At 52.5% G+C, this 24263-nt stretch overlaps 1 protein-coding gene across 4 annotated transcripts in view; it reads left to right on the top strand.

Annotated features, from left to right (window-relative positions):
* The window catches only part of RAD18 (RAD18 E3 ubiquitin protein ligase), a 281611-nt gene that overhangs the window by 230432 nt on the left and 26916 nt on the right, over window positions 1-24263 (top strand). For 3 of the 4 annotated variants that reach the window (XM_073574946.1, XM_073574945.1, XM_073574948.1), the window contains exon 12: window positions 14895-14960. The exons of the other annotated variant lie outside the window; for it this stretch is intronic. In XM_073574946.1, the coding sequence (XP_073431047.1) occupies window positions 14895-14960 (66 nt within the window). The remainder of the gene's footprint in view (window positions 1-14894; window positions 14961-24263) is intronic. 4 annotated transcript variants of the gene reach the window in all.

The following is a 24263-nucleotide window of genomic DNA, read 5'->3' as shown; positions in this document are numbered from 1 at the left end:
ACCCCGCTCTTACCACGGGCGCCGCCATGGGAGCGACCAGCTCCCTGCACCGCTTCAGTTGTTTGATTTTTCGCTCACCCTTCCTAGACTTCTGGACCCCCACTAGTGATCCAGACTTAGCGGATCCGTACGTGGGGGGCCCAGAAGCCCCAGCACTCGCCGCCGGAGGTGCGGCCCTGGCTGTATCAACTTTACCTGGTGCCAGGCCAGCCCCCCCTGCCACCGAGGGCTGAGCCTGGACACCACCACCAACACCACAACCAGCACCGACCTCCATGTCGCTGCCCTGGTCTGAACTGTCACCAGATGCGACAGTCAGGTCACAACAGTCATCTCTCTCCCCGCTCCCTCGCTGCGGACCCACCACAGGGCCCGAACCGAGGTGGGTAGCGGGTTCCACACAGCGGGACAGAGGGGCCCCGGGAAGAGGAGCAAAAACCAGTTGTTCCTCCACGCCTTCAGAGGCCTTACGCCTGCGCCTCCTGTTTCTCCTCTTCCCGGTTGCCTCATCCTCCGGGCAGACTTCATCCCCAAACAACAGCGTGCCAAACCGTGCTGGGGATTCCATCTGCCGCACTTGCCTGAGGATGAGGCAGCCCCCCTCGGTATTACTCCCACTCCCTCCATCCTCCCCCTCGCTCCCGCTTTCCTCCGCGTTACTGGAGTCCAGCGGGAGGGCCAATTGCTCAGGGGCTATCCCGCTGCATGTTACCTGAGTCCTGCTGGTGTCCGTCAGGTCTTCAGGTGGAGGCGGCCCGGGTGTAGCGTGGGCGCCATCTTGCTCTTCCTTCTCCTCACTTTCCTCCACCTGGGTGGGGCCTCCTGACCCCCCAGGAGACCCACCGGCCATGGCCCTGAACCGGTCCTCGTTCCGCAGCTTCTCCTGGAAGGGGCCGCTGCCAGCCATGATGACACTTAGCCGGCCCTCCAGGGCCCGAATCTCCTCTTCCAGCCGCTGGACTGTGGCGGCGACCTCCGCTTTCTTTGAGGTACGGAGCCTGTTTTTAGATATTATCCTGGCTCCCTCCAACTCCCCCCGAAGTCTCCTCAGCTGCTTCCCGGCCTCCTCATATTCGGAGAGGTGGGCATGGATGCGGGAGGCGTAGGTGGTAGCCAACTCTCCCGCAGCCTTGGAGCCCCAGATGTTAAGGGGGGACACCGCCTCACCTCTGCCTGCTGCTGCACCACCGGGGGAAGGGCCCGCCACAGCCTTCACTTCAGGGGTCCCGGACCCTGGAGCCTTGCGGCCCCCTGGTGTCCGCTTTTTCCCCATCCCTGGGACTGGCTGGCTGTGCCTTGGGCCTCCAGGTGGTGGATGAGGCCCCCCACCCCCAGCTGGCTTGCCGGGGGGTGGAGGCAGGGGCACAGCCCCGGCGCTCAGTCCCAGGGAGAGTCCTCTTTCCTGGGAAGGGGGCAGATGGAAAGTCCTTGCAGGAAAAAAAAACTTCCCTTCCCTGGAGCTTAGCAAAACTCCAGCCTTCAGACGCTCAGCTGCGACGCTCCTCCTCTTCCAGGGTGTGGCCAGAGCTGCACTCACTATTCTGCTGGTGCAGTCACTGTGTACATACATTACATTACTGATCCTGAGTTACATCCTGTATTATACCCCAGAGCTGCACTCACTATTCTGCTGGTGCAGTCACTGTGTACATACATTACATTACTGATCCTGAGTTACAGCCTGTATTATACCCCAGAGCTGCACTCACTATTCTGCTGGTGCAGTCACTGTGTACATACATTACATTACTGATCCTGAGTTACATCCTGTATTATCGCCCAGAGCTGCACTCACTATTCTGCTGGTGCAGTCACTGTGTACATACATTACATTACTGATCCTGAGTTACGTTCTGTATTATACCCCAGAGCTGCACTCTCTATTCTGCTGGTGCAGTCACTGTGTACATACATTACATTACTGATCCTGAGTTACAGCCTGTATTATACCCCAGAGCTGCACTCACTATTCTGCTGGTGCAGTCACTGTGTACATACATTACATTACTGATCCTGAGTTACATCCTGTATCTCTTTTATTATAAAAATATCAAAAACACAATACATAAGACAGACGAAAGCAACATTCCAGAAATCAAAAACCACGATACATGAACTAAAATAAACCACACCGACATACAAAAAAAAAACTTGTGCAAATATGCTAGCTTACGACAGTCCATCTCTGAAGGACATAGTGCAGTGTCTCCAGGCTTTGCAGCCTGAGGGACCCCCAGCAGGAACCTCCAAAAAAAAAAAAAAGGAAACAAACAAAAATCCATTCCTTCACATTCAACCCCATTCACACCTTCACTCATGCTCCCATTCATTCCTATATACTGGATTTAAAACAGGAAAGTAAACACTTTTTCTGGCCCACTGCCTTAAACAGAAAAAACAGCCATCTTGGCAGACCCTCAACTACTTCCCCTCAACACAGCAAGAAACCACCCCCCTTTTTCCTTTTTTTTTTTTTATATATATTTTTTTTTTTTTTTTTTTTTTTATTATTTTTTTTTTTATTATTTATTTTTCCCCACCATCCACACCACAGGTCCACAAGTTCGTAGCCTTTTCCACACCTAGGTCCATGAAAGTTTATGGCCTCAGAAAAAAAAACAGCACCTCAGGGTCCAGGAAAGATTATGGCCCGTATCTACATTTCCTTATATATTTCCCATGGTCCTTGGTGTAGTTCCCAGGCCATCTCCTTCTGATCTTCGGCCCTTGATTTCTCAGGGTCCATTCCAGGGTCCAAACTTCCCCCCTCCCTCCCGCAAGAAACCCCCACTCAACCTGACTGTACCCCTTCCCCCTTTCCTAACTATAATATATACATTTTTTTAAAAACACCATCCTAGCGACATACATACAATACTGCATACATGTACAGATACACAAAAAGCACATACTACACTTGTTATACACCTAAGATACGACCTGCTATGACCAGTGATAATATTACCCAAACAATAATAATAATAATAATAATTTTTATTTATATAGCGCCAACATATTCCGCAGCACTTTACAATTAAGCGGGGACATGTACAGACAATAAATTCAATACAAGTTAAGACAATTCAAACAGTGACATTAGGAGTGAGGTCCCTGCTCGCAAGCTTACAATCTACAAGGAAATGGGGGGACACAGTAGGTGAAAAATGCTTGTTAATTCAGGTCTGGCAATTATAATAGGGATTTTCATATAAAGCTGCATGATCCGGTCATCAGCCCGTGTGTTTAAGTGCAATAGACAAGTATCAAGTGCAGATATCATGTGCATGAAGGGTGTGGAGACAGATGAATAGTAGGGTGCAGATTCAGAATAATATTTGGAAGGAGGGAACAGGGCAAAGTTAGCTTGCTGGGTAGTTGATGTGGTAGGCTTGTTTGAAGAGATGGGTTTTCAAAGCGCGCTTGAATAGGTCAGGGCTAGGTATCAGTCTGATCGCCTGGGGAAGTGCATTCCAGAGAGCTGGAGCAGCACGAGAGAAGTCTTGGAGGCGGAGGTGCGAGGTTCGGATTACGGGGGATGTTAGTCTTAGGTCATATGTAGAACGGAGGGCACGTGTAGGGCGATAGACAGAGATGAGAGAGGAGATATAAGGCGGTGCAGAACAGTGTAGAGCTTTGTGGGTGAGAGAGATGAGTTTATACTGGACCCTGTAGCGAATAGGTAGCCAGTGTAATGACTGGAACAAGATGGAGGCATCGGTGAAGCGGCTGGACAGAAATATGACCCTGGCTGCCGCATTCAAGATGGATTGGAGAGGAGAAAGTTTGGTAAGAGGGAGACCGATCAGAAGAGAGTTGCAGTAGTCCAGGCGAGAATGAATAAGAGCGACAGTAAGAGTCTTAGCAGTGTCAAACGTGAGAAAAGGTCGGATTCTGGAGATGTTTTTAAGATGCAGGTGACAAGAGCGACTGAGTGATCGGATGTACGGAGTAAAGGAAAGTTCAGTGTTGAATATGACCCCAAGACAGCGGGCATGCTGCTTGGGAGTTATGGTTGAACCCTCCAGGGTTATTTCGATGTTAGGTAGAGTGAGGTTAGTAGAGGGGAGAAACACAAGAAGTTCAGTTTTAGAGAGATTTAATTTCAGATAGAGGGAGGACATGATGCTAGAGACAGCAGACAGACAATCCTTGGTATTTTGAATTAGGGTAGGGGTGATGTCAGGGGAAGAAGTGTATAATTGGGTGTCATCAGCATAGAGATGATACTGGAACCCAAATCTGCTGATTGTTTGTCCAATAGGGGAAGTGTATAAAGAGAAGAGGAGGGGGCCTAGGACTGAGCCCTGCGGGACCCCGATAGTAAGGGGACGAGAAGAGGAAGAGGAGCCGGAAAAAGATACAGTGAAGGAGCGGTCAGAGAGGTAGGAGGAGAACCAGGAGAGGGCTGTGTCCTTGAGGCCTATAGAGCGGAGCATAGTGAGGAGGAGCTGGTGATCCACAGTGTCAAATGCGGCAGAGAGATCCAGGAGAATCAGCAGGGAGCAATGACCTTTCGATTTAGCTGTTATTAAATCATTAGAGACTTTAGTGAGGGCAGTTTCAGTAGAGTGTAAAGAGCGGAAACCAGATTGTAAGGGGTCGAGAAGAGAGTTATCCAAGAGATAGCGGATTAGACGGGAGTGGACCAGGCGTTCCAGGAGTTTAGAGATGAAGGGAAGGTTAGAGACAGGTCTGTAGTAAGCAGTGCAGTTCTGGTCCAGGGATGGCTTTTTAAGTAAAGGGGTTATGATGGCATGTTTAAATGAGGAGGGAAATATACCTGAAGAAAGAGAGAGGTTAAATATTTTAGTCAGGTGAGTGGTGACCACTGGTGAGAGAGACTGCAGGAGCTGTGAAGGAATAGGGTCACTGTTGCAGGTTGTAGGCCGAGCAGAAGCGAGGAGCTTGGAAACTTCTTCTTCTGAAACAGGCTCAAAGATGTCTAGTGAGCTTGAGGTGCGGCAGGGAAGGGGATCCAGGCACTGAGGAGATAGGGCTGAGATATCCTGATGGATGTGGTTGATTTTTTCTAGGAAATAAGTGGCCAGATCCTCACCGCTGAGGTTGGTGATGGGGGCCTGTACTTTAGGTTTCAGGAGGGAGTTTAAGGTTTCAAAAAGTCGTCTTGGGTTGTTGGATAGTGAGGTGATGAGGGTGGTGAAGTAGGATTGTTAGGCCAGATGAAGGGCAGAGTTATAGGTTTTGAGCATGAACTTATAGTGGATGAAGTCTTCTGCTAAGAGAGATTTTCTCCACTGAGTATTAACCACATTTCCAAAAACCTTGCCACAGGCCCAAGTTTGGTGCCTGCAAGCCCAATATCCATTAAATTTCATGCTTCCAAAACAAAAAGCTAAAGTGACATGCACCAGCCCAACACCAGGAAAGGAGTTCTGGAGGACCCATCCCTCACTAACACATTCACCCTGTCCCTCAACAACTAAGACTGTCCCTACTTCTGTCCCTAAAGAAACTGTCCCTATCTGTCCCTACCTGCCCCTACTCTACCTAACTTATCATAACTAACTCTCTATCTGTCCCTCAGTGCCTGTCCCTCCCTGTCCCTATCTGCCCCTAATTCTGTCCCTAACACCCAGTGAAACTTATGCTATCCCTACCCTCATTCACACGGAGCTAGCTCTCCCTTGAGTGCGTTTCTAAAAGGAGAGGCCCCTCCAAAGCCAAGAGGCCTTCCTCACACCCAACCTTTCGAACTCCAAAGAACGGACCTTCACCAGGTCACCCAAGATGTTTCCTACCACTTCATCCCTCGGAAGGGTTTTTTTCCGCGTCGAAACTAGGCACCGTGCATTCCAAGTGTAGAACCTAACCACTACACTGACTAGGAATAAAGTGCACGGGTCCCGGCCACCCAGGGATCTGAATGCTCCATAGGCCCACTCAGCGTAGGAGAGGGACGCCAGCCGCGGCCAACGTATGGAAGCAACCACCCTGTTGTAAACCTCTGCATTAAAGGGACAATGAAGCAGGAAGTGCTCCATGCTTTCCAGCACGTCGCCACACTCCTCACGGGGACAACCCCGATCATCGGATTTCCTGCACTTCAAGTTATCCTTTACATACAGCCTCCCGTGGAAGCAGCGCCAGGTCAAGTCCCAAAACTTCATGGGGATCCGCTTAGAATTTAAAAGCCCCAGCCCGACCTCCAGATCCCGGCCTGGGCAATCCTTAAGGGCCAGGGGCTTCTGGAAATGTGTCAACAGGACCCTCCTGTCAAGGCATTGCCTCGACATGGTCCTGATTTCCCACATTCCCAGACCCCACCGGCGGATCACCTTCAGAACCGGGGTAGCGTAAGCCGGGAGATGCCCATGAGGTGTGCGTAGGTCCTTCACCTGCCCTCCTGTCTCCCATTCCTGGAAGAAAGGCCAAAGCCAACCCTTGCAGGAGACTACCCACGGAGGAGCCCTCTCTAGCCAGAGGTTGGAGATGTTAGTCTTAAGAAAGGTGTTTACTAGAAACACCACCGGGTTGACCATACCCAACCCACCTAGTCTCCTCGTACGGTATGTAACCTCCCTCTTGATTAGGTTAAGCCTATTCCCCCATAACAATTGGAAGAACAGGCTATAGACCCGTGTCCAGAGAGGTTCCGGCAAGATGCACACACTGCCCAGGTATATTAATAAAGGTAGCAGAAAGCCTTTAGCCAGGGCAACCCTTTCCCTCAGGGTTAAAGACCAACCCTTCCATTGGTCCACCTTTTGGGCGGCGATCTTAAGTCTGCCCTCCCAATTTTGTTGGGGGTAATCCCCGGGGCCAAATTCGATGCCTAGAATTTTGGCGGTGGCCTGGGGCCCTGGAAGGGTGTCCGGGAGATCAAACCTGGGATCTCCCCCTCCCAGCCAGAGACTTTCACACTTATCCCGGTTGATCATGGACCCGGATGCCTCCGAGTAGCGCACTACCTCCGACATGACCCAATCCGCCTCCCTTCTCGAGGACACGAAAAGGGAAACATCATCGGCATACGCCACCACCCTCAGAGAGGACCCAGAGCCCGCCTGGTCCATCCCGACTCCCGCCAACGGTCCACGATCTACCCTCCTTAGGAAGGGATCGATCGCGAACACGTATAAAAGCGGGCTCAGCGGACAGCCCTGACGGACCCCAGAACCCACCTCAAAAGGGCGACCTGACCAACCGTTCACCAGCGGAAAAGTCTCAGCCCCTTGGTACAAGATCTCTAACCATTTTACAAACCTCCGAGGCAGACCATACCTCAAAAGGACGGACCAGAGGTACTCGTGGTTGACCCGGTCAAAGGCTTTCGCTTGATCTAATGACAGCAAGTACCCCCTCCAGTGACCTGCCCTACCCTGCTCCACTGCCTCTCGGACACCGAGCACAGCACTAAAAGTACTGCGGCCCGGAACAGAGCAATGCTGGGCCCCTGAAAGGAGCCGGGGTGCAAACTTCACCAGCCGATTAAACAGCACCTTGGCCAGAACCTTCCGGTCCGTATCGAGAAGCGCTATGGGACGCCAATTCTTGATACGGGACGGATCCTTACCCTTTGACAGAATAATGAGGGCTGACTTCCTCATTGAGTCGGGAAGAGTGCCCGAGGAGAGACACTCATTAAATACCCCTGTCAAGAGGGGGACCAAGGAGTCCCTAAAAGTCTTATAGAACTCGGATGTTAAGCCATCCGGACCTGGCGATTTCTTGGGCCGAAGCCCATCAATGGCCAGTCTCACTTCCTCTTCCCTGATTTCTTCTGCCAAAACACCAAGAGAGGGATCACCCCCTGGCTCAGGGACGGTTTCAGCCAGGAAAGCCGACATCCTGTCCCGATCCAGATCCTTCTTTTCCAAGAGGTGTGAGTAGAAGGATCTGACCACCTCCAGGATCCCTGATTTGGATCTGTTAAGGGACCCCGTACTGTCGATCAGTCCTGTCACCATCTTACAATTCACTGACATCTTACAGTTTCTGTAAGGGTCGGGTGAGCGGTACTTCCCGAAGTCCCTCTCAAAAACTAAAGATGTGTGTCTATCATACTGACACCTCTTGAGCAAAGATTTCACTCTGGAGATTTCCTCTCGGTCACCTCCAGTCGAGACAAGCTGCTCGAGTTTCCTCCCCAGGGCCTGGTACAAGCGGTGCCTGTTCAGACTCCTGAGGCTCGAGAGCTGACGGAAGAACCCCGCCACCCGCTTTTTGAAGATCTCCCACCACTCTGACTTACTACTACAGAGATCCAACAGCGGTACCTGGCTCTGAAGAAAGTCCTCGAAGGATTGTCTCACCTCCGCTTCTTCCAGCAGGGACGAATTGAGCTTCCACAGCCCTCTTCCCATCCGATGAGTCTCTGCAACATTCAGAGAAAAGAAAATTAGACAGTGATCGGAGAACTCCACCTCAACGGCGGACACAGCAGAAAAGATGGCGTCCTCCTTCAAAAAAAACCTGTCTATTCTAGACCTACAGCTACCCCTATGGTAGGTGAAACCTCCGTGACCTGGGGTGTGCCGGATGTGGACATCCACCAGGCGAGCTTCGCTGGCTATGCTATTCAACGCGACGCTATCATAAGCCAGGCGATCTCCGGGACCCCCCCGGTCACAGGACCTCGTAATGGTGTTGAAGTCCCCACCGAAGACCACCTGCCGGCTCGTAAAAAGAAAGGGCTTGATCCTCAGGAAGAGACATTTGCGGTCCCACTTGGACTGCGGGCCGTAGATGTTGATGAGCCGGAGCTCTTGTCCCCTCATGAAGACATCTAGGATCAGGCACCTCCCCATTTCCAACTCAGTAACCCGTCGGCATTCAACAGCTGCAGTCTTAAAAAGGACTGCCACCCCGCTATACGGCTCGGCCGCAAGAGACCAGTATGAGGGCCCGCACCTCCACTCCCTCCGTGCTTTATAGATGGCCCCCATGTTTGTTAGTCTGGTCTCTTGCAAGAATAAAATTTCTGCCTCAATCCGGGAGAAAAAAATCAAAGGCCGTGAAGCGAGCCGCATCTGACTTTATGCTGGCAACATTAATAGATGCCAGCGTCAACGGGGCGAGTTCCGCCATCATGGGTGATCAAGTTGGATGGCCAACTTCTTACCACTGCTATCACCTCCACCTGGGGAGGGGTCGGACACCTTCCTTTTCAGGGAAGCTCCCGTTGTGTCCATCCCACCCCCCCCGGTGTCCTCGCCCCCGGGTTCCAGGTCTGTCCCCCCCCCAGGAGGAACACTGCCCCCTGAGGAACGGACCCCACCATCCCCCGAAGGACCCTCCGGTGGTACCCCCGGCCCAGCATCCTCGTCTTGCGGCCCATCATCCGAGCCTCCGGGGACGCTGAACCGGTTGGAGAGATCAATCAGAGGGGGGTCAGCGGGCCCTTCCGTGCGCACCCTGGTGGTCGGGGGCGGGGGAGATTTTGAAGGCTTGCCAGCCTTCTTCCCCCCCGATTTGTTACGATTGGCACGTTTACTTTTGCCACCCGCTGCTGTAGGCTGCTCCTGGACCTCCTCATCAACACTTTCATACTGTGAGGACCCGTCCGAGTCAGCCGCTTTATCCTCCCTCTCCATCCTCCTGATCTCCTCTCTCACCACACTCTCCCTCAGGACCTCAGAGGCTTTTGCCACGGGCCTGGAGGGAGGAGCAGGCATCGACCCGGTTGCCCGAGACTTCACCTGCCCCCCACCCCCATGGCGTTTTTCTTGCCTCCGCACATACGCGGGGCCCCTCACCTTGGCATTGCCCTTCCTCACCGGTCCCTCAGCCCCTTCCCCTCCGCCACCACCTGCCACAGCTGCAGGAGCGCCGCCAGAGGTTTCTCCCTCACGTACTCCTCCCGCCGGGCCTGCAGCAGCATTAGAAAAGGAGCGAGGGCAGCGGCTGAGAGGGTGACCTAGGTCACCACACAAGTGACACCGAATGTCTTTACACGAGGCGGCCAGATGACCTACCCCACCACACAAGGCACATTTCTGTACCTTGCAGCTAGCGCTGAAGTGAGTGGGGTCGCCGCACTTGTGGCAGACCTTCGGTTGCCCCTGGTAGAAGACCAGGATCCTGTCCCTTCCCAGGAACGCCGAGGAAGGGATGTGGGTGACCGTGCCGCCGGAAACCTTCAGTTTAACCATGAAGGTCCAGCCCCCCGACCAGATGCCGAATTCGTCCCTGTTCTTTTTGGGGACCTCGGTGACTTCCCCGTAACGGGAAAGCCACGTCATAATGTCCACGCCGGCAAGTGACTCGTTACAAGTGACCACGGTCACTCGCTTGACGGAATTTTGGCGAGACACCGCTTGCGCAACGAAGTCTCGCCATCCGGGCTCTTCCCGCACCAGCTCATAGTTAGACCAGAAGAGCTCAAGCCCCTCTGGCCGCACAAAGCTGACGTCGAAGAAGCGGGATGCCGAAGGATGTATCAGGGCAAAGATGTCATTCGCCCCGAAGCCCATCTTAAGGAGGAGCTCCACCACCTTGCTCCTAGGTGGACAAGCTTCACTGCCCCCCCACCTAAGACGGACCACATTCCTCCTTTGCGGCCCCTGCCCGGCTGTGGGGAGAGACCAAACAGTCCCTCCCTCCCTTTGGTTTTGGAAGGCAGCAAGGCCGTGTCTCTCTATCCAGAAAGACAAGTCCACTGTCCTCCCCTCTACCACTATCGACCTTTCTCCTTTTTTGAGGGCCTCCAGGAAACGGTGGTGCAAAGCGCCGTCCCTGGAGCCCGGAGGCGAGGAGACCACCCCGAGGACCACCCCGACCCCCAGCCGCGGCCCCCGCATAACTATGTTGGGGTCTTGCAGCCAGGGGGGCAGACGGGCCAGCCCTCCCACCACTACCACCACTTGTGCCAGCACCCTCATTCGTCCTCCCACTCACTCTCCCATTCACTCTTTTATTATTTGCATTCACTCCAGCACACTCACCCACATACACAGTAGCACTCACTCCCTCATCCATATCACTCATATCACCATTCACTTCAGCAAACATCTCCTCAAATATGTCCACTCCGCTTTCGTACTCACTCTCACTCGCACATTTGGTGAACATATCAACATTATTTACATTTTTTACATTTTTAACATTTCCCAAACCAGTGTAGTTCCTCTCTTTGCCTGCTGGGGGCCCTGAGCTCTCTTGCTGGGAGCTACTCCAGCTCCTGTCCAGGAGCGCCGCTGCCCCTTTAAATGCCTCAGTGCTGATGACATCATGCACTCTGCCCTGGCTGGGCCTAGGAGCAACAGCAGCTCCTGGTTTCAGCTCCATTTTTTTTTCTTTTGCGGAGTTTTGTTTACTCTGGGCAGGGACGGCCTCTGGCACCGCTCCCTGCTCTGCACTTTTCTTCACCCCCGCCGCCGGCTTGCCAGGGAGCGCCAGAGTCCCCGCACCCTCAGATGAAGGTAGGTGGGCCGGGGACCCCGACAACTCCCCGCCAGCTTTTGGGGGCAGCACAGCATTACTTGGAAGGGTGGGTGGGACAGAGGGCAGCGGGCCCGCAGCGGCCACGACCCCCCCGCCGGTCGCAGCCACCCCAGGCAGAGCCGCGGCCCTCTGCGAGGCCACGCCCCCCGGGTGACGCGAGCACAGCGGGCGAAGTCGCGACCGCTGAGGCCACGCCCCCCGCCAGCCACAGCCACCACGGGCAGAGCAGCGACCCCTTGCGAGGCCATGCCCCCCCGGGCGACGCAGACGCAGCGGGTGGGACGACGGCCGAGGAGGACATGCCCCCCCCGCACGCCACAGCCTTTGCAGGCCGGGCAACACTCGGGGAGGCCACGCCCCCCTCACGGACCACCGCTGCCACCCCATGCCCACCACTTGAGACAGGCAAGGCCGGCCACTCCCCCTCGTCGCCCAGCGGCGGCGGAGCCCCCTGCACGGACCCCTTTTTGGGTCGACGTGCCGGAGACCCCGCTCTCACCACAGGCGCCGACATGGGAGCGACCAGCACTTTGCACCGCCTCAGCTGCTGCTTGATGTTCTGTTCGCCCTTCCTAGGCTTCTGGACCCCCACTAGCGATCCAGACTTAGCGGATCCGTACGTGGGGGGTCCAGAAGCCCCAGCACTCGCCGCCGGAGGTGCGGCCCTGGCTGTACCAACTTTACCTGGTGCCAGGCCAGCCTCCCCTGCCACCGAGGGCTGAGCCTGGACACCACAACCAGCACCGACCTCCATGGTCGCTGCCCTGGTCTGAACTGTCACCAGATGCGACAGTCAGGTCACAACAGTCATCTCTCTCCCCGCTCCCTCGCTGCGGACCCACCACAGGGCCCGAGCCGGGGTGGGTAGCGGGTTCCACACAGCGGGACAGAGGGGCCCCGGGAAGAGGAGCAAAAACCAGTTGTTCCTCCACGCCTTCAGAGGCCTTACGCCTGCGCCTCCTGTTTCTCATCTTCCCGGTTGCCTCATCCTCCGGGCAGACTTCATACCCAAACAACAGCGTGCCAAACCGTGCTGGGGATTCAGTCTGCCGTACTTGTTTAAGGATGAGGCAGCCCCCCTCAGAACTACTCCCGCTCCCTCCATCCTCCCCCTCGCTCCCGCTTTCCTCCGCGTTACTGGAGTCCAGCGGGAGGGCCACCTGCTCGGGGGCTATCCCGCTGCATGTTACCTGACTCACGCTGGTGTCCGCCAGGTCTTCAGGTGGAGGTGGCCCGGATGCGGTGTGGGCGCCATCTTGTTCTTCCTTCTCCTCGCTTTCCTCCACCTGGATGGGGACTCCTGACCCCCCAGGAGACCCACCGGCCATGGCCCTGAACCGGTCCTCGTTTTGAAGCTTTTCCTGGAAGGGGCCGCTGCCGGCCATGATGGTACTTCGCCGGTCCTCCAGGGCCCGAATCTCCCCTTTCAGCCGCTTGACAGTGGCGGTGACCTCCGCTCTCTTTGAGGCAGGGAGCCTGTTTTTACTGATGACCCGGGCTCCCTCCAACTCCCCCCGGAGTCTCCTGAGCTGCTTGCCGGCCTCCTCGTACTCGGAGAGGTGGGCATGAATGCGGGAGGCGTAGGTGGTAGCTGGCTCTCCCGCAACCTTGGAGCCCCAGATGTTAAGGGGGGGCCCTGCCTCACCTCTGCCGGCTGCTGCACCTCCGGGGGAAGGGCCCGCCACAGCCTTCACTTCGGGGGTCCCAGACCCTGGAGCCTTGCGGCCCCCTGGTGTCCGCTTTTTCCCCATCCCTGGGACTGGCTGGCTGTGCCTTGGGCCTCCTGGTGGTGGATGAGGCCCCCCACCCCCAGCTGGCTTGCCGGAGGGTGGGAGCCAGGGGCACAGCCCCGGCGCTCAGTCCCAAGGAGAGTCCTCTTTCCTGGGAAGGGGGCAGATGGAAAGTCCTTGCAGGAAAAAAAAACCTCCCTTCCCAGGAGCTTAGCAAAACCCCAGCCTGCAGAGGCTCAGCTGCGACGCTCCTCCTCTTCCAGGGTGTGTCCAGAGCTGCACTCAGTATGCTGCTGGTGCAGTCACTGTGGACATACATTACATTACTTATCCTGAGTTACATCCTGTATTATACTCCAGAGCTGCACTCACTATTCTGCTGGGGCAGTCACTGTGTACATACATTACATTACTGATCCTGAGTTACCTCCTGTATTATACTCCAGAGCTGCACTCACTATTCTGCTACTGCTGTCACTGTGTACATACATTACATTACTGATCCTGAGTTACATCCTGTATTATACTCCAGAGCTGCACTCACTATTCTGCTGCTGCCGTCACTGTGTACATACATTACATTACTGATCCTGAGTTACATCCTGTATTATACCCCAGAGCTGCACTCACTATTCTGCTGGTGCAGTCACTGTGCACACACATTACATCACTTATCCTCGGGGTATGTTCCGATTGTGCTCCGTATAAACTGTCCGGTATCGGGGTTTGGCGATCTTGCCCGCCGCTCATTATCCCGGCAGCTGCTTCTTATATCTTCCCCCAGATCCGGAGAAGATGCTTTGAATGTCTGACGTCTTAGTCTATTACTGAGATGCAGAGCTGGAAGTCTCTGAGTTATGGTCCTGTCCGGAGGAGCAAACACGTCTCATGTGAATGCGGCTCTGGTGGAGGTGCGGGGACGAGCCTTCATTTCTGGCATTCCTCACCCCATCTTCTGGGTGCTCTCCCCTCTCATCCCTACTTTGGACTTTCCTTCCATCGTGGCTTCCGCTCGTATTTTACTTTTATTATTACTGTACATTGCCGGCGTGGGGAAGTTTCACAGCACAGAGCCTCGCCATGTAAATGATGGCGGATCCATAAATTGTCTGCATTCCTGAGATTTCATTAGCATTGTTAAAAAGTGATGAGGGTTGACCATCATTGGCGCTGGTAACAATGTATCTGACTGCGGAGCACAGGGGGCGCTGTCATCGGGGCCGTGCAGATCTGCGACATACAAAGTATCTAGACCTGCCCTCATTTCTCATAATTGTGTGCTGTCATTCCTCTGTTATTCCTCCTGGACATTTTATGTATTATTGGATATTATCATTCCTGAAGTCACAGGGGTGCGTCCCTACACTGTCTGCTGCTGGCTGCATGGATTGGACAGTACACCCCCCTACTGGTGACGCCCAGTTGTCTCTCTTCTCCCAGGAGGAGTAACAGAGGGTCTGCAGAGCACTTGCAGTCTTTAAACCCCTTAGTGACTGAGCCAATTTAGATTTTTTTTTCGTGACATGTTATACTTTATAATAGTAAATTTATGTCAATATTTTCTGCATTTATTTATAAAAGTATTAGCAATGTTTCCAAATTTTTTGAAATTTTTGAACTTTGAAAGATTATCAATTTAATACAGATCGTTATACCATACAAAAACATTAATAAATTACATTTCCCTCGTGTCTGCTTTACGTTAGCACCATTTATAAAATGTGCAAATATTGATCTCTTTTCTTTCACTGTATCTTTCAGCTCGAGTTCTGACATCCTGCGGGACATAGAGGAAGCCACGGAGCCGGAAGCCTTCCATCCCTCACTGTGAGTACTGACGAGCTCTGGTCCTGTGCACGCAGGGGGGGGCCCTCTGGTCCTGTGCACGCAGGGGGGGGCCCTCTGGTCCTGTGCACGCAGGGGGGGTCTCTGGTCCTGTGCATTCAGGGGGGGGGGCCCTCTGGTCCTGTGCACGTGGGGGGGCCTCATCCTGTGCACGCAGGGGGGGGCCTCTGGTCCTGTGCACACAGGGGGGGCCTCTGGTCCTGTGCATGCGGGGGGGGGCCTCTTGTCCTGTGCACGCAGGGGGGGGCCTCTGGTCCTGTGCACGCAGTGGGGGGGGCTCTGGTCCTGTGCACGCAGGGTGGGCCTCTGGTCCTGTGCGCGCGGGCGGGCCTTTGGTCCTGTGCAGGAGAGCCCCTCTGTTTCTGTGCGTGCCGGCCCCTTCTATAATCAGACGATATTAGTCCCGTGTAATAACTTCCCTCTTTGAAGTGTGGAAAGCTGTTCACAGAAATACATCCGGTAGCCTAAAAATAATATTTCCTCCGGGGCTCGCCTGCGTGTGATTTATCACAAATTTTTCTGTAGGCTTGTAGATGGAAACAGAATAGGGATTGTTTCCATGCTGGCGTGCACGCACCAGACATGTGAGCATGCACTTTACTCAGGGGGGTCTAAAGTGTTTCCAGTCACCAAACTGCTGATCTGAGTGGCATCACCAAGCGTTTACTCGTCGTGTGATGAAACGTTTTGCACCTTTTAATATACTTTGCATTTCCTCCCATGTTTATGTTCTCTGCTTGCAGTCAGTGAATAGTAACATCGCTGCTTACAATCGGAAGCTGCAAATCCCTCCTAGTAGTGCGCTGCTTGCGGGCTGCATGGTCTGTAGCTGTAGGGCACCATCAGGCCATCAGGAGTAAATCAGTCCTGTGTGTGACACCTGTCCCGTATCTGACGGTCGCCATGTTAGTAGATGCATTGCGGTCCTGCCCCAATACAAGAGTGAAGGTAAAGAACAATTCCTATAAATAGAAGTCTGTGCACACGTTCCGTTTTTACTTAATTTGGTTCAGTGCAGATTTGTCACAAAACCTGAAGTGTTTCCTGATGTCTGGAGTGAATGAGAATCCTGACGTCTCGAGCACACGCTGCTTATTTGTGACTTGTAGACTTGGTGCAGATATTATTCTGCAGTGTTAATGTTCAGCGTTCTTACTAAAAATCTGCACCATAAACACAAGTAAAATGCACAACAAAATCGTGCGTTTCCAACACCAAGAGAAGCAGAAATTTCTGCACCAAATACTTAGCGTGTGCACATGCGCTAAGGGTGTGTGCACACGCTGCGGATCCGCAGCGGTTTTGGCCCTGCAGATACCATACAGTACCATAATATCCTATGGGAAATGGAAACCGCAGTGCAGGCGGTGCGGATTTTTCTGCGCGGATTTGCTGCTGTTTCTAATCCACAGAAAGAATTGACATGTCTTTTCTTTCTGCGGATTCCGCTGCGGTTTACCATCTCCTCCATTGTAGAGGTGATTAACCGCAGGGCAAAACCACTGGCTAATCCGCAGATAAACCGCAGGTCTTTTGACCTGCAAGTTTTGCTAAATCCGCGCTGATCAATCCGCAGCAGAATCCACCGCGTGTGCACACACCCTTACAGCACTGTGATGGACATGAGGGGGGCTCTATTTACTCGTTATGCGATGTTTTTACTATATCCAGCACGGAGTCACTTGGTCAGGTGATCCTTTCATGTGCAGAATACTGGAGTGTGCTGGGACTTGTGGTTCCTGCTCTGTATTGATCTTTGCACCTTGTGATCCCGGGTTGATGCGATTTATTCCTGTAGGATTATAAGGTTGGTTTGCAATGTCTGTAAAGCAGAGCACAGTGTGTCAGTCACCGGGCCGTGCTCCATCACATCTCTGCTCAATCACATCCTAACAAAAGGGGATTTCACGCTGCCCACTGACCAAGCCACTGTAACAAACACTCAGATGTGAGAAGTATCAGCCTCTGCACATCTGCAGTCTCCATTTCTGTTGCTCTGCTCCATCACAGGAGCTGACCATTAAAAGACCCATCCAATGGCGGACACTAACTCACCCCAAGGACCCTACTGACTATAATAATGGGGGTCCATCGTGTTTGTGTCATTGTCTTATATTTTTGCTGCATCTTCAATACAGTCTCCATACGAAACTATGAAGGCAGACGTGGACGGAGCCTAAAGGGCCAGCTTTCTGCCTGTAGACGTAAAGAACAGGGTTCCCATTCACTGTCAGGAAGCAGAGTCATTGCTGATCGATTTATTAGATTCATCAATTAAAAGCTCCTGCTCATAACAGGGACAGCAGCAATGAATAAAACATTTCAGCGTTTCCGTTCTCTGCTCCTCGGTGATAATTAGATCCTTGCCCCGCGGACGCACCTCCCTGCGATGCAGCCTTCAGGGTCAGTACATTTGGTCAGGTCACTTTCTTGGCATTATTACCAGCTTTAATTAAAGGTCAACTCCAACCAGATTGTAATGGATTTCCCGTCTATACTGAGGATGATCACTAATGTCGGCCCGCTGTAGGCCTGAGCCCGGGGTCTGTCACTCAATCTCAGGTTTACAGCCATTATTAGGATCAGGTGTGTTAGTAATATATCACCCGATAGAGATGCGAGAAACCATCGATTACTATGGAGGTTAAGCAAATCAGTTTCTGGAGACCTAGTGCTAGTGTTAACAATCAGTGGGGTCTAAAGAGCAACAAGGAATGTGCACCAATATATTCTAGGAGCTCCCCCTAGTGGTGGCTGCAGACAGGATCTTATCATGTATCTCTGTATACGGGGAGCTCCCCCTAATGGTGGCTGCAGACAGGATCTTATCCTGTATCTCTGTATACAGGGAGCTCCTCCTAGTGGTGGCTGCAGACAGGATCTTATCATGTATCTTTATATACAGGGAGCTCCCCTAGTGGTGGCTGCAGACAGGATCTTATCATGTATCTCCGTATACAGGGAGCTCCCCCTAGTGGTGGCTGCAGACAGGATCTTATCATGTATCTCTCCAACAAAGTGTTAATCCGCACAGCCGGGAAGCTCATTCATTGCACAAATATCTGTGTAAGCTGGTACTGCAAATATGCGTACTCTGGGAAGTGCTCCATAAACCGGGGTGCCACTCCAAAGCAATTAGTCACAGCGGCTACACCAAAAAAGAAAACGGATGGCACTCACCGGTTAAAATCTTCTTTATTCCAATACTTTAAAACATCAGCATAGGGAGGATGGGAGCGGGAGTGGAAATGACGACAGCCGTTTCGCGCTGCAATAGCGCTTCTCCTGGTCTCCAAGAGAGAAGCGCTACTGCAGCGTGAAACGGCTGTCGTCATTTCCACTCCCGCTCCCATCCTCCCTATGCTGATGTTTTAAAGTATTGGAATAAAGAAGATTTTAACCTGTGAGTGCCATCCGTTTTCTTTTTTGGTGTTATCATGTATCTCTGTATACAGGGAGCTCCCCCTAGTGGTGACTGCAGACAGAATCTTATGTATCTCTGTATACAGTGAGCTCCCACTAGTGGTGGCTGCAGACAGGATCTTATCATGTATCTCTGTATACAGGGAGCTCCCCCTAGTGGTGGCTGCAGACAGGATCTTATCATGTATCTTTGTATACAGGGGGCTCCCCCTAGTGCTGGCTGCAGACAGGATCTTATCATGTATCTCTGTTTACAGGGAGCTCCCCCTAGTGGTGGCTGCAGACAGGATCTTATCATGTATCTCTGTATACAAGGAGCTCCCCCTAGTGATGACTGCAGACAGGATCTTATCATGTATCTCTGTATACAAGGAGCTCCTTCTAGGGGTTTCTGCAGACAGGATCTTATCATGTATCTGTATACAGGGCGATCCCCCTAGTGGTGGCTGCAGACAGAAGCAGCAAAGCGGAGAATTTGGAGCTATGTTACAATGTATATGCCGGAGCTCTGTTACAATGTATATGCCGGGGCGCTAGGACATAATTTTGTGATCCTTTGAATCATACATTAGGGCTGAATTTATGAAGATCTGGATGATGTTTTCCACTCCTTGGCACTGACAGATGTTGCCGTTTGCAGACCCATTTAGGGTAAGCTGTTTTTCACAGCTTGTGATTATTGGATAAATGGTCTTCTAGTCCTGAGGCTAAAATAAAAAGTGAGGAACCAAAATGTAAATGTTATGATTTGATAAACACTGATAATATCATTGGCGCCTTCTCGGTCAGACTCGCACAGGGACAGGATTACTTCCATTTTAAAGCCATTTGCAAAGATAAGCAGAAATCCTCTTACCTGGGTCTGCAGTTGCAGCGGTCGTCATTGCTGCCCATCCGGAGGGCTTCATGTCGCCAGCGCCTCTGCCCATCGATAAGACAGTCACAAATGATGACCCTCTAGATGTGCAGCTCTCGGCCAGGTATAGCCATGAGCGCTCACAGTGGAGGATGGTGCTGAGCTGCTTCTGGGCTTTGCCCTTTGAGTTCTGTTAGTGCAGATGATCAGATCTTGAGATGCTGATTACCTCTGTGTTGTGAGTAATTCTTCCTCCTCCGTTGTGTTACTACTCTGAGATGAATGCACCTTGCAGACATCACTGGCTTTGCTGAATCATAGAGAAATAGTCGCAGGTCACCGTGACAGTGATGTCGATAACCATTCTACACGACATTACATGCTGTATTATGGATCCGTACAGCCGGCCATACACCGGCACCGCGTCCCTGATCTAAGCCGTAACCCTGAGATATTCTCTAATGAGAAGTAAGGAGCCAAAAACTGCAATATATCTGTTACAGGTGGGGCGATTTTACCCATGACATTGGTGCCATACATCCAGTATTTAGGGGATAAGATGGGCTTTTGACGTGACGTCCATGAGCTGCTACAATCTAGACCCCGTAGTGTGGCACTTACCATAGGCTTAAGAAAGCTTTACAGCGTGCGTAGCAGGAAACCTATACCGGCACCCTTTAGAGTCAGTAATGAGCGGCCATAGAGGAGCACTTAGGAAGCAACCCAGGGGCAGATTAGAATGTCAGGTCTCCACCGCAGCTCCAGCCGAAAACCTCCGATGGAGGATAGGAGCAATGTGAAAATGAAAAACGGTCTTAGGAGCGCAGGAAAGAGACTCAGACGAGAGTTGTGATTTATCCCCATCTCTCATCTGAGTCTCTTTCCTGCGCTCCTAAGACCGTTTTCCATTTTCTCATATACCGGCACCATGACTGTCTTCAGCTGACAGGTGTTGTCCTTTAATGCCCCTTTAATTAGGTCCTCATGAAATCCCTTCAGATTTTCTTGGAAACTTTTAGTGACAGCTGCAAAAATTAAAAGACGAGACCGGCGCGTTCCAGCTTGCCACATATTTATACTGACGCCCGAGGCATATCTCTCAGCTATCTGCCTATGAGGGTGTCAGTGCGCTGGAGGACGTATGCACCGTAACCTCATGACATGCTGGATCTGGGGTATGGGACTGATGAGGAGACAGAGGGAGCCATCTTCTTCTGTCTAACCATGTAGCTGTCATAGTCTACACTGACTGTTGCATCTAAGGGGTTATGTGGCTGAGATCGGAGTCCTGTCTGATCCTGCCTATTAGAGCGGGGTGTAATATAATTCAGCTAGACAGAGCTCCTGAGCCTACGTCATCGCTGCAGCTTCATAGTACGGCGTGCGCCATGTCACCGGCCACGTCAGTATGGAGCACCCTCTTGTAGGCTGCACCAGTGCTCGGGCGTTAGAATTGCTGGACCTGTCCGTGTCTCTGTGCTCCTACCATGCTGCAGAGGTAAAGCCGCCCATCCTGGCGACATCGCAGCGGGCACAGCTCACACCAGAGGAGAGTCCGTGCCGCTGTGAGCTGTCAGTTTGAAGGAGCACATACGCATCAATCAGGAAGTCTGGAGACAGAACCGTGCACTGGCGCATGCATATTTATATACAGTGGGGCAAAAAAGTATTTAGTCAGTCAGCAATAGTGCAAGTTCCACCACTTAAAAAGATGAGAGGCGTCTGTAATTTACATCATAGGTAGACCTCAACTATGGGAGACAAACTGAGAAAAAAAAATCCAGAAAATCACATTGTCTGTTTTTTTTTCATTTTATTTGCATATTATGGTGGAAAATAAGTATTTGGTCAGAAACAAAATTTCATCTCAATACTTTGTGATATATCCTTTGTTGGCAATGACAGAGGTCAAACGTTTTCTGTAAGTCTTCACAAGGTTGCCACACACTGTTGTTGGTATGTTGGCCCATTCCTCCATGCAGATCTCCTCTAGAGCAGTGATGTTTTTGGCTTTTCGCTTGGCAACACAGACTTTCAACTCCCTCCAAAGGTTTTTTATAGGGTTGAGATCTGTAGACTGTCTAGGCCACTCCAGGACCTTGAAATGCTTCTTACGAAGCAACTCCTTCGTTGCCCTGGCGGTGAGCTTTGGATCATTGTCATGTTGAAAGACCCAGCCACGTTTCATATTCAATGCCCTTGCTGATGGAAGGAGGTTTGCACTCAAAATCTCACGATACATGGCCCCATTCATTCTTTCATGTACCCGGATCAGTCGTCCTGGCCCCTTTGCAGAGAAACAGCCCCAAAGCATGATGTTTCCACCACCATGCTTTACAGTAGATATGGTGTTTGATGGATGCAACTCAGTATTCTTTTTCCTCCAAACACGACAAGTTGTGTTTCTACCAAACAGTTCCAGTTTGGTTTCATCAGACCATAGGACATTCTCCCAAAACTCCTCTGGATCATCCAAATGCTTTCTAGCAAACTTCAGACGGGCCGGGACATGTACAGGCTTAAGCAGTGGGACACGTCTGGCACTGCAGGATCTGAGTCCATGGTGGCGTAGTGTGTTACTTATGGTAGGCCTTGTTACATTGGTCCCAGCTCTCTGCATTTCATTCACTAGGTCCCCCAGCGTGGTTCTGGGATTTTTGCTCACCGTTCTTGTGATCATTCTGACCCCACGGGGTGGGATTTTGCGTGGAGCACCAGATCGAGGGAGATTATCAGTGGTCTTGTATGTCTTCCATTTTCTAATTATTGCTCCCACAGTTGATTTCTTCACTCCAAGCTGGTTGGCTATTGCAGATTCAGTCTTCCCAGCCTGGTGCAGGGCTACAATTTTGTTTCTTGTGTCCTTTGACAGCTCTTTGGTCTTCACCATAGTGGAGTTTGGAGTCAGACTGTTTGAGGGTGTGCACAGGTGTCTTTTTATACTGATAACAAGTTTAAACAGGTGCCATTACTACAGGTAATGAGTGGAGGAAAGAGGAGACTCTTAAAGAAGAAGTTACAGGTCTGTGAGAGCCAGAAATCTTGATTGCTTGTTACTGACCAAATACTTATTTTCCACCATAATATGCAAATAAAATGAAAAAAAAACAGACAATGTGATTTTCTGGATTTTTTTTTCTCAGTTTGTCTCTCATAGTTGAGGTCTACCTATGATGTAAATTACAGACGCCTCTCATCTTTTTAAGTGGTGGAACTTGCACTATTGCTGACTGACTAAATACTTTTTTGCCCCACTGTATCTTACACTTCTATCGGGGCTTCCACGGATGCAGAGCGCAGTGTGTCAGGGCTTCCACGGATGCAGAGCGCAGTGTGTCAGGGCTTCCACGGATGCAGAGCGCAGTGTGTCAGGGCTTCCACGGATGCAGAGCGCAGTGTGTCAGGACTTCCACGGATGCAGAGCGCAGTGTGTCAGGGCTTCCACGGATGCAGAGCGCAGTGTGTCAGGGCTTCCATGGAGGCAGAGCGCAGTGTGTCGGGGCTTCCACGGATGCAGAGCGCAGTGTGTCAGGGCTTCCACGGATGCAGAGCGCAGTGTGTCAGGGCTTCCACGGATGCAGAGCGCAGTGTGTCAGGGCTTCCACGGATGCAGAGCGCAGTGTGTCAGGGCTTCCACGGATGCAGAGCGCAGTGTGTCAGGGCTTCCACGGATACAGAGCGCAGTGTGTCAGGGCTTCCACGGATACAGAGCGCAGTGTGTCAGGGCTTCCACGGATGCAGAGTGCAGTGTGTCAGGGCTTCCACGGATGCAGAGCGCACTGTGTCTGGGCTCCGGGGATGCAAAGCGCAGTGTGTCGGCGATTCCACGGATGCAGAGCGCAGTGTGTCTGGGCTCCGGGGATGCAGAGCGCAGTGTCAGGGCTTCCACGGATACAGAGCGCAGTGTGTCAGGGCTTCCACGGATACAGAGCGCAGTGTGTTAGGGCTTCCACTGATGCAGAGCGCAGTGTGTCTGGGCTCCGGGGATACAGAGCGCAGTGTGTCAGGGCTTCCACGGATACAGAGCGCAGTGTGTCAGGGCTTCCACGGATACAGAGCGCAGTGTGTTAGGGCTTCCACTGATGCAGAGCGCACTGTGTCTGGGCTCCGGGGATGCAGAGCGCAGTGTGTCAGGGCTTCCACGGATGTAGAGCGCAGTGTTTCAGGGCTTCCACGGATGCAGAGCGCAGTGTGTCGGAGCTTCCACGGATGCAGAGCGCAGTGTGTCGGAGCTTCCACGGATGCAGAGCGCAGTGTGTCGGAGCTTCCACGGATGCAGAGCGCAGTGTGTCGGAGCTTCCACGGATGCAGAGCGCAGTGTGTCGGAGCTTCCACGGATGCAGAGCGCAGTGTGTCGGAGCTTCCACGGATGCAGAGCGCAGTGTGTCGGAGCTTCCACGGATGCAGAGCGCAGTGTGTCGGAGCTTCCACGGATGCAGAGCGCAGTGTGTCGGAGCTTCCACGGATGCAGAGCGCAGTGTGTCGGAGCTTCCACGGATGCAGAGCGCAGTGTGTCGGAGCTTCCACGGATGCAGAGCGCAGTGTGTCGGAGCTTCCACGGATGCGGAGCGCAGTGTGTCGGAGCTTCCACGGATGCGGAGCGCAGTGTGTCGGAGCTTCCACGGATGCGGAGCGCAGTGTGTCGGAGCTTCCACGGATGCGGAGCGCAGTGTGTCGGAGCTTCCACGGATGCGGAGCGCAGTGTGTCGGAGCTTCCACGGATGCAGAGCGCAGTGTGTCGGAGCTTCCACGGATGCAGAGCGCAGTGTGTCGGAGCTTCCACGGATGCAGAGCGCAGTGTGTCGGAGCTTCCACGGATGCAGAGCGCAGTGTGTCGGAGCTTCCACGGATGCAGAGCGCAGTGTGTCGGAGCTTCCACGGATGCAGCGCGCAGTGTGTCGGAGCTTCCACGGATGCAGCTGGAGTCCCTGCGCTTACAAGTAGCTGACACCCAGATGTTTCCTTCTGAAAACGTGCAGAGAATAATCAAATGGCAGTAACATGGA

The sequence above is a fragment of the Dendrobates tinctorius genome, unplaced genomic scaffold (assembly GCF_039654945.1).
Source record: "Dendrobates tinctorius isolate UK_male_01 unplaced genomic scaffold, ASM3965494v1 ptg000041l, whole genome shotgun sequence".
Taxonomy (NCBI): domain Eukaryota; kingdom Metazoa; phylum Chordata; class Amphibia; order Anura; family Dendrobatidae; genus Dendrobates; species Dendrobates tinctorius.
Note: the sequence above shows the minus strand (reverse complement) of the source record. Positions and strands in the feature narration are given on the sequence as shown.